The following is a 10,292-nucleotide window of genomic DNA, read 5'->3' as shown; positions in this document are numbered from 1 at the left end:
GATACAGAACTTGATACCTTGATAAATTGTAGAGACGTGGCTTGCGAGCTGTTTGTTCATAGGTTAAGGGAATCCAAGACAAACTTTAGTAACCCAGTACAATATATTGTTAAAGAAAAATCTCACGAACCCGCCTATGAGTATTGTCTATACTCTATAAGAAACCAAAACAATAGCCGGTCTACGGGCTATTGAAGTAGACTAGTGAATATTTTTTTAAACCTATTCAGTATTTATAATATTTAATACTGTATGTTATGATAATCGTGTAATTCAGTTGTACTGCGATACGATTTTAATAAACTAATAATAATAATAATGTCTCAAACTCATGGAGATGCATTTTTCAAGTTTCAAGCAATTCAATTAAGGAAGTCGTACGAATTCCTCAATTTCAAGCAATAACGAAAATCTTTTAAGATCCATTAAACTTTTGACTTCAAACAAAACACTCTAAATGTTCTGTTAATGGACCTGAACCCCTTCTTTGATAGTTTACCAACAACGCTTCTAATCAATATTCTGTAATTTATTTTCAATCTTCGCTTCGAACTTTTTGATCTCTTCCTTCAGCTCATTCAACTGTTTTCCAAAATCGTCTTTCTTTTTCTCAGCCATTTCTTTTAATTGTTCCTCAATTTCATCATCGTTGTATACCTGAATTGTCAATCAGAAATTTTTATCATAGACCCTATGAATGATCTGAGAAAGAATGTCTACGTAGACCAAGGTAGATTCATAATTACGGAGACAACATGGAACTCCCCACGGCCACGTTCGGCAAATTCTCGCTTGTTCTAAAGTACACAATAGTGCAGAGAAATTCAAGAAAATGCTGTCCCATTTTGCCTGCATATATGTTGTTCGTTATTCATTATACATTGACTCTACCGATACAATTTATACAAAGCAAGAAACAGCTAGGCAAAATTTGGCTTTCTAATCAAACCTTTTTATGTCATACTGATAAGAAATAACCAAATAATTCTGTTTAAAAAATTGCTACATTTTTCCACCCCTGCTAATTGGTGGACAATCTTATTAGCGGAAAAAAAAGAATCAAGCTTCTAATTTATTGAACTTTACTCTTATACGCATTCCATTAAACAAGTTTATTTCACCGGTAATTTTTATTCTAAAATTATCCGATCGGTTATCTATATATTTTCCACAATAAAGCATACCTTTTTACATTGGCGTACTAGCCACGCCCACGATGACTGACATTCTTTCTCTTGTAGGTCCTTTATGATATCTTTAAATTCAGGCGGTGGGAGAAATGGAATTCTATTTAAATTTCTTTCCAATGTAATGACAAGCTTCGCCTGAATAGTAAAAAAAACAGAATATAGACTTTGGTCAGCCTAAGTTTCTTATTAACAAGACGCCTGTTCTGGCGTTAACTCCGGCGCACGTGCCAGTCTTCAATATAGAGCTTCTGAACATTAACAATACAGTTCATATTCACATTTAGTGCCTTGCGAACCTAAATGTTCGATCGCGAAATTCAGAAGCACATCGTACTTTAAAAAGTATAGAAGTTCAATTGTTCAAAAATGTAAATAAACCGCATGATATATTCGCCTTGTCTTACACTTTGCCTTTGGAATTCGCGCTTATATAATTATATTAAATCTTCAATCCTGTGCAAATTACGACGTGTCAACGCGCCCATACACGACCACATGTCCACATCATCTTGTTAAACGGCGAAATAGCAGCGATATTATTAAAACTGATAGGACCAGAATCTACATGTATTAAATATATTCTTACCCCAATTCAATCTAAACTTAATCAAACAGCATGAAAAGAACGGTTTATTTGTTTCTCTTGGAGGAATTGCCGTGTCATGCGAGCGAAATCGAATCGCGCATCGGAAAGATAGCCAAAGCTGTGCACCACAACTCTTTGGAGACAAGACTGGGAAGTAGATAAATACGGTCACATAAACCTTTTAAATACTAGTATACTTCGCGCCATTACAGACTTGCAACGACGAAAAATGAAAAAAAAAACAAAAACAAAACAAAACGGAGGCGAATTTTAAACTCCGTCGCTGATGCCGGAGTGAATAGTACAATGGCCCATAAGGGACACACCTTCACGCTAAAAAGCGTGCGCGATTTCTATATAAAAGTTGCGCCTGCTCCGTAGAAATAAGCCTTCTCCGTAGAAATAGGCCTCGGTAGAAAAATAGGCCTTTTCCGTAGAAGTGGGCTTTCTCCGTAGAAATGGGCCTCTCCGTAGAAATAGGCCTTCTCCGTAGAAATAGGCCTTCTCCGTAGAAATGGGCCTTCTCCGTAGAAATAGGCCTTCTCCGTAGAAATGGGCCTTCTCCGTAGAAATGGGCCTTCTCCGTAGAAATGGGCCCTCTCCGTAGAAATGGGCCTTCTCCGTAGAAATAGGCCTTCTCCGTAGAAGGCCGTAGAAATGGGCCTTCTCCGTAGACTTGAAAATAGGCCTTCTCCGTAGAAAAATAGGCCTTCTCCGTAGAAGTGGACCTTCTCCGTAGAAGTAGGCCTTCTCCATAGAAATAGGCCTTATTTCAAATTTCCATACCATTCATATTTTTAGCACTATATATCGGGTTAAATTAAGTAAAGCCTATTTCTACGGAGAAGGCCCACTTCTACGGAGAATTAAGGCCTATTTTTCTACGGAGAAGGCCTATTTTTCTACGGAGAAGGCCTATTTCTACGGAGAATGCCTATTTCTACGGAGAAGGCCTATTTCTACGGAGAAGGCCTATTTCTACGGAGCAGGCGCAACTTTTATATAGAAATCGCGCACGCTTTTTAGTGTGAAGCTGTGATCCATGCATTCGTCCTTCGGACTCGCGCTATTTTGCAGCCTTTAAAAACTCACTCGTGCTTGTTAATCCGTAATCGCACTCGAAATTATACTTGATTACCTATACTTATAGTACGTTCGAGAAACAATCCTAGGATGATTTACAATTCCCTCTACTTCTGGTTTTAGCCCAGGCTATTCCACTTTATCTGCTTTTGATTCTATTGATCATGCACGAGATTCTGCTTTTGAAACTGAAATATTATGGAATTACTGGGGTAGAATATGATTAGTTCAAAACATATCTGGTTTCTCGAAATCAACAAACGGTTATCTCTCAGTTATATCTCTCGGTTATATAAACGGTTAAGTCTCAACCAAAAAAATAATTTGTGGAATTCCCAAGGATTTATATTAGGTCATTTGTTGTTTTTGGTTTGTATTAACGATTTGCCAAACTGTTTAAAATCTACATTTTTATGTTTATTTGCTGATGATACACAAATATTTGATTAATTGATCCACAATTCTGTTTCAGTGAATTAATGGCTGGGTGACTGCAAATAAACTCTAGTCACATATACGAAAAAAAAGAAGTTTATTTTGATAGGATCCGCTCACAATCTGAACCATAAAGAAAGTGCATGAAGTGAAAGTGAGTGAAGTATTGAGTGAATAAAAATATAATTGAATCGTTAAAAGTATTTTGGGGTTGACTTAGACAATATGCTGTTATTTGATATCTACATTGAAATATATGTAAAAAGGTATGTTCTGGAATTGCTGCCATAAGAAAGTCAAACATTTTGGTGACAGGATATTCAGCTCCGGGTTCTTAGAGTTCACTGCGGATTCGTGGCTTTAGCTTCACTCTAGATTCGAGTAAACTCGGAGTTGGAGTGGCTTTTATATAGAAATCGAAAAATAAAAAAGGCTATCTTTATAGTCATATTGTTAATAGTTTGCTTGCTGTTTGGCGCTTGTAGTAGCTTCGTAAAGGTTTGTTGGTTGTTTTCAACAAGGCTGACTGGTCACATCTCTGAAACTAAAATCCGGTCAAAACGATTTTCATCTTTAAAGTACGTCCGATAATTTTCGCGGATATATTTGCTCCTCTGACTTTATTAAGCAAGATTTTAAAAAATGGCCATTTCAGATTTTCATTCATTAATTCTTCCACCACAAAAGATTTAAAGCTTTCTAGCGTCTTATCAAACTTATTTACTTTCCGTCACCATGCAACAGTAACTACGATTGAAGCAACAATGATAAAGTGTTCCATCTTGACAAGCCATCGACAACTTTGCTCAAAAGCAGCTAGTTGCTCATATCGAGGGACCGTTTCCTGGAACAGCTTACCTGTGAGTACGAGAGTGTTAGATTCATAGATTCATTCAAATCTCATCTATATTCGCATTATGCCAGACAAGATAAAAATGCTCCTGATGATAATAATAATAATACAGACTCGGTGAAACTCAGACTTCACTTCATTTGACTTGATCTATTTTGAACTATAATCTTAATCTACCATGTGTTTTATTGGTCTCCTAAGGTTTGCTCCACACTACTGACCACATCTGTCGTTTTCGTATACCATTATCTACTGTTGTCATTGAAATAGAAATATTTAGATTAATCGTTCCCATTAGAAATATTTTCTGATGTCTTAATGCAGTATATCAGCTGCGTAAAATTGAGATGTTTTTTTAACCTATAAGAAATATAAATACTCATTAGTTGTCATTTAACGAGTTGAAAATAGCGTCTCACTTAAGAACGTTACGTTTTGTCAAACTTATGCTTCTTGAAACATTCCCCAGATGTGCGTTTGCAGTGGAATGTGGTAGGAAAAGGCATTGAAAATAGTTGTAAAAAAACTGGAAACTTCCTTCCCGACCGTGTTTCGTCACCAACACTAAGCTACTTTTTTCAACAGTCGTCATTCTTCATTTCCAGGGTTCGAATGAGTGTTAAAATGATATAGCCAACAGTTTATAGTCCTTTGTCTGCTTTGTCAAGACATTGCTGTGTTTAAATGTTTAATATATTAAATAACTTGTGCATGTAACCGCTGAGGTGTAAGTATAAATTCAGAACGCCGTTGAAATTTCTAATATTATGCTAATTACCTTCGTTCAACTGTGGAAAACTTCAATTTCTGATGGAGTGAATTCGTAGCTGCCCGCCAAGAGAGCTTGGGTTTCTGGGGCTCCAGGTTCATATCCTGGGGGAGGTTGATATGTGTTACCAAGATTACTGTATGAATGTTTGTTTCGGTTTGCTTTGTGACTGATGAACAGATCACTACCACCACCAAAGGCTGCTCCCCAGTTACGATGACAGCAGATTGCTTTGTCATTTTGACCATCCCTGATCGGACACTTGAATGGCCGAATATTCTCTTTATTTTTCAAAGAAAACAGAAATGACGAGTTGGAACGTTTATACTGCCCAAAATCTGAAACAAAAGAAAAGATATTTATATATTTTTGAGTAAATCAGATAAACGAAGATGAACAGTCAGGTTATTTTATCAAACACAAGATTCTCATCAGAGAAATAAAGGAAATGTATGGTTTTGTGATTGAAATTGATAACATAAAGAGCATACCGTCCTGAGAAGAAGAGGTGACTTGGAGTTATATTAAGTTTCCTAGCTCCGGGAACGTAAGTGATCGTCGAAAATGATTGTGTACACTACAGAATTCGTTCGCGGTCTGCTCAGTCCGAAATTCAATTCATTCTAATTAATCTAATAGTAGAGACAGAAAAGTTTGCGAATCGAATACACACTAATTTTTCATCGTCTTGAAAATAAGCCCTTTCACAAACCAGCTGATCTGAGTATAAAAAACTGTTAATCAGAAGCCAGGTCTTTGACAAAGCTAAATTATTATTTCCTTCATTTCATATGACTTCAGCACTGAAAAATTTGAGGTAATTTTTTATCCTTATGCGAAAACACGCTTTGTGTACTCAAATGTAAATTGCATGAAATTTAGAATTTCCCTCCATGATGCTATCAGTTGGAAGAACGGAGACAAATGACTCCAGGCACATGATAGCTCAGTTTTGTCAAGGCCCCTGATGACGTCGTGATCTCGAATGAAATGTACCTATACATGATGGCGATGAATTCCAACTTTGATCAGTAAAACCACCAAAAACGTTAGTTCCACATTTCACTAAGGTCACTGTAGGTCCAACATCGTCACACTTTCTATGAAAATCCTCTGCACTCGAACCATCAGTTGTAGCTCGATAACAAAGTTGCCAACCAAACTTCTTATCTTTCACCCACTCTACAAGTTGCTTTGCATGTTCAATGTTACCCTCCAAAATAGTTGATCTTTCACATGAAGATTGTACTAAGAGGGTAAAAAATGTTGTGTCCTTTTTAAAGTACATGGTTTCTACTTATACTTATTTAGTCGTAACATCGTTATCGAACGATCGTCCAAATTATGCAACTTATCCAATTACGGTTGTGCATAATATTAAACCCCATAAATGCAACACCTCAAATTTTGAGTTCGAAAAACATACTAGAGACCTTTAGTTTGACGTTTACGGCAAACGCCAAACCGCTCACAAAGTTTGTGTTTTAACTCCACTATTTTTAAGTGTGCGGCAATTTCGCTAAATTACAAACGTTCTACATGATGATGATGTTCAGCAGTAATGTAAGAAAGCAACAGGCTATTCCTGATGTATTTAGAAAAGCAGCAAATTCAGCTTTGCCGTATGTGTTTCACGTTCGCCGCATAAAATTTAATGCTTGAACGACTGCATACACCTTCAGCCGTTCAAGCATTAAATTTTATACGGCAAAGCTGAATTTGCTGCTTTTCTAACCTGTTGCTTCCTTACATTACTGCTGAACGTCACAAGTTTTATGTAGAACGTTTGTAATTTAGCGAAATTGCCGCACACTTAAGAGAGTGAAGTTAAAACACAAACTTTGCTAGCGGTTTGGCGTTTGCCGTAAACGTCAAACCGCTAGCAAAGTTCTGTTGCTCTCGTGTGCGGGCGACTTTTGCGGCGACTTTGGTCATTCGTGCCACTTACGGCAAATATCTAGCATGTTTGATAATTTCTGCCTTGCGCGCCAAAATCTTTCCCTGTGCGGCAAACTGAAAGCTATCTGCTTATGGATTGTGTTAACAGCCCATGCGTCATATACAAAAATAAACATCAAAGATAGCGGTGCAAACAAAGCAAAACGAATTGGTGGCTGAGGCCATATTGGAAGACAAACTGGTTGATCTTTGGTCAGAATACAGTTGTTTATATGATGTGAACTCTGCAGATTTCAGAAACAGAAAGAAACGGGAATGCGCTTTGCAGAAATATAATTAATAGCACTTAGATAACGGTGTTTAGTCTAGTCCTACGCAACAGCAACAAAAATAACGACATCTCTTCGTCTTCATTTTCATCCATAACTTTGTTTTTGCAATCTGTACGCCATCTTGGATATTTACTTTTGTATATGACGCATGCGCTGTTAAGACAATCCATAAGCAGATAGCTTTCAGTTTGCCGCACACGGAAAGATTTCGGCACGCGAGGCAGAAATTATCAAACATGCTAGATATTTGCCGTAAGTGGCACGAATGACCAAAGTCGCCGGAAAAGTCACCCGCACACGAGAGCAACTGGCTTACGCCAATGGCCACGAATGACTTTTTGCTAAGCACATAGCTCTAGTGTGCGCCGGCCTTAATAATGTATAGAACCACGATCAGCTAGAATTATTGGTTTTAAAGTGTGTTAGTCGCAAATGCACAAAAACACATATCACACACATGTCAATATAATTCAAGATTAGTTAATATATACTTACCGTTCAACGGCAGACGATCACAGGCTGTAAAAAACAAACACAATTATTTCAGTTTTCTAACAGTATCGTGAATGGCAACTGAATGGAGACTTCCACTTTTCCGTCTTGCATGGTTTCATCACCGAAGCGCTTTAGAAAGTTCTCTTCAAGGTCTCGATTTATCGTTAGCCTGTTACCTTAAGGAGTTGCCTGATGCAGACCACGACTCTGCAATATCTGAAAATGTTGCATACATTTTGTGCCCTGCGAGCAGAGGACTGTTTTCCTTCGTTTTGGGCACGGCGGGGGGCAAAAGTAAGGTAAACTTTACCCGATTTGTGTAAGATTCTCTTAGAAACTCATGCATGGGTAGACTATGAGGAGTAATTGTAATTGACAATGTTTGGAAATAGATTTTACATTAACCTACCCACTTCTCCTAATTCATTCAAGTTTAAGTTGCCAACAATAGTTTCCGTTGTTTTTGTAAGGTATACAATCAAACCATCATGAATTGGTTTCTTCATCTTTGGACAATCCTTCTTTATATCTTTGGCGTTAACCTGGATTTCTGTACCAAGTAAAAGGATTTCATCATTGCTTGCCTTTTCAATAATATTCTTTGCAAAATCCAGTGAACCATTCACCTTCTCGTGATAAGCTTTCATCTCGTCATGTTGTTGTACAAGTCTTTGGTTCACTATGTTGTGCGCTCTGTCGACTTCCCCAAGCAAGACTGCTGTGTTGTGTTTTACTTTCTGAGTTAACTTTTGCAAGATTTCTTTTTCTTGTTCCAGGATCATATCTTTAGCTCTTTTGGTGTTGACTTGTAGTCTTTCAGTGGCGTGATTTATTTTTTGTAAGGTTGTTTTAACTTCGTTAGACGTCCTCTGTAAAATGGCGGAAGTTGTTTTCAAAGATTTTTTGTGCTGTTCAGCCACTGCGTCAATAGGATGATAGTCATGGTTAGCTTTGGAATGGTTTAAGACAACGCAGCTCATACACGCCAATTCATGACAGGTATTGCAATAAAACTCAAGATATTTATCTCCGTGGCCTTTCTTTTGGCAACGTGGCTTTCCTTTCGCTTTGCTTTGGTTCTCACGTTTCGCCAATTCCTCCAATGTCATCACAAGGTGCTGTTCGAAGTCTGGCCAGTTTTTGTGCGCTGTCAAGCAATTCTTGCACAGATATCGTTCGCATTCAATACATCTGCATGTTGCTTGTGCTTGAGCTTTGCAAGATTCACAACGTAGCTTTTGTGTTTGTTGTCGTATGACTGGCAGTATTTCTAACAAGTTGTTGATGAAATAATTTGGCGGAATTCGTTCCACACTATCGCCTTGTTTCAGTTCGAACTGTGTTCGGCACATAGGACAGTCAAACAAATGCTGGGCTCCCTGTTCCTTTTGGGCTTTCTCACGTTGAACTTCAATATATTTCGCGAGACATTTCTTACAGAATGAATGAAAGCAGGGAAGCGTCTTTGGTTCTTCCAACGTTTCTGTACAAACGCAGCACGTCAGAAGATCCTCTATTTGTTTGGTAGGAGCAGGATCTGCTGCTCTAGCCATACTTTGTATATATAATAATTATTGCCTGGCGGAGTAATAGTAGACTTTCGCATTTAACGGAATATTCACATATAACATTTATTACGGAATTTTGTTATTGTTTAAATACCAGGAAATGTTTTCAGTAAGCTGTTCTGGACCCCGCTAAGAATGCATTATACGCACGTCGTTCTCATTGGTTGAAGAAAATAAATTCACTTAATATAAAGGTCACTTAGCAACATTATATTTTAGAACTTCCGCAAAAGTCTCCCACTATTCAAATTAAAATTAAAACCAGTGTGTCAATATTTAAGAAATAGAAAACATTTTCCATGTTTCTATACAGTTATAGAAACACGCGTGGGAGTTTGGGAGAACGAGAAATAATCAGTGGGAAAACGAGCCCGTAGGGCGAGTTTTTCCACGTTATTTCGAGTTCTCCCAAACTCCCACAAGTGTTTCTATAACTGTATAGAAACACAGGAAAAAATGTTTTCTATTTCTTTTATAATATAACTCAATCAAAAGATTTTGTACAAATATTATAATTCGATTCAATTACAAATTCTCATTACATCGCTTCGCTTGTCAAGTTCGGCGGGAAAATTCCCGTGTTTCTATACAGTTATAGAAACACGCTTCTCGACCAATCAGCACGCGCGTACTATAAATGTTATATTATAAAATCATTTCTGTGTGCTGATCAATATATTATATGGCCTCGTATCTACAGTCTCTTAGAGAATTGTTGTTTACCAACGTGGTTGTACAAACGAGATGTTTCTATCATTAAACCATCCAACGAAATTAGTCATGTTGTATGTTATGTTATAACTTAACCGCAATTTTCAATCTTAGTCTATACATATATGTAGAGTGACATGAAAATTAACCATGCATAACATTCCAGAGAACATAAACATACTTTAAATTTAGCATGCCGAACAACAAATACAAGTTTTAGTTTGAAGGTTCAACATGCACGAATATATTTGACTGCAATCTGCAATGGGTTCCTCAGAGATTTCAAAAAAAGGATTTTTTAATTTAAATTGAATCATCGTAAATTGAAGCATCATTTCTCACTTATCTTATATAGACTAAAACACTTATAT

General features: G+C 37.2%; 2 protein-coding genes across 2 annotated transcripts; both read right to left on the bottom strand.

The window, feature by feature from the left end:
* Positions 1 to 4,923: 4,923 nt before the first annotated feature.
* Positions 4,924 to 6,204, bottom strand: LOC114516548. The gene is made up of 2 exons (XM_028536072.1): positions 5,913 to 6,204; positions 4,924 to 5,254 (listed from the first exon to the last, which is right to left on the bottom strand). Exons 1-2 carry the CDS (start codon positions 6,202 to 6,204, stop codon positions 4,932 to 4,934), a joined length of 615 nt encoding a protein of 204 aa, XP_028391873.1. The 3' UTR covers positions 4,924 to 4,931.
* A 1,314-nt stretch (positions 6,205 to 7,518) lies between these two features.
* LOC114516547 (E3 ubiquitin-protein ligase TRIM33-like) lies at positions 7,519 to 9,251 on the bottom strand. The gene is made up of 3 exons (XM_028536071.1): positions 8,052 to 9,251; positions 7,643 to 7,666; positions 7,519 to 7,544 (listed from the first exon to the last, which is right to left on the bottom strand). The coding sequence occupies exons 1-3, from the start codon at positions 9,193 to 9,195 to the stop codon at positions 7,519 to 7,521; spliced, it is 1,194 nt and encodes a 397-aa protein (XP_028391872.1). The 5' UTR covers positions 9,196 to 9,251.
* Between the last annotated feature and the right edge of the window lie 1,041 nt (positions 9,252 to 10,292).

This window comes from Dendronephthya gigantea, unplaced genomic scaffold (genome assembly GCF_004324835.1).
Source record: "Dendronephthya gigantea isolate DGI-Jeju-01 unplaced genomic scaffold, DenGig_1.0 000006F, whole genome shotgun sequence".
Lineage (NCBI taxonomy): Eukaryota > Metazoa > Cnidaria > Anthozoa > Malacalcyonacea > Nephtheidae > Dendronephthya > Dendronephthya gigantea.
This window is presented reverse-complemented; position numbering and strand designations above follow the sequence as displayed.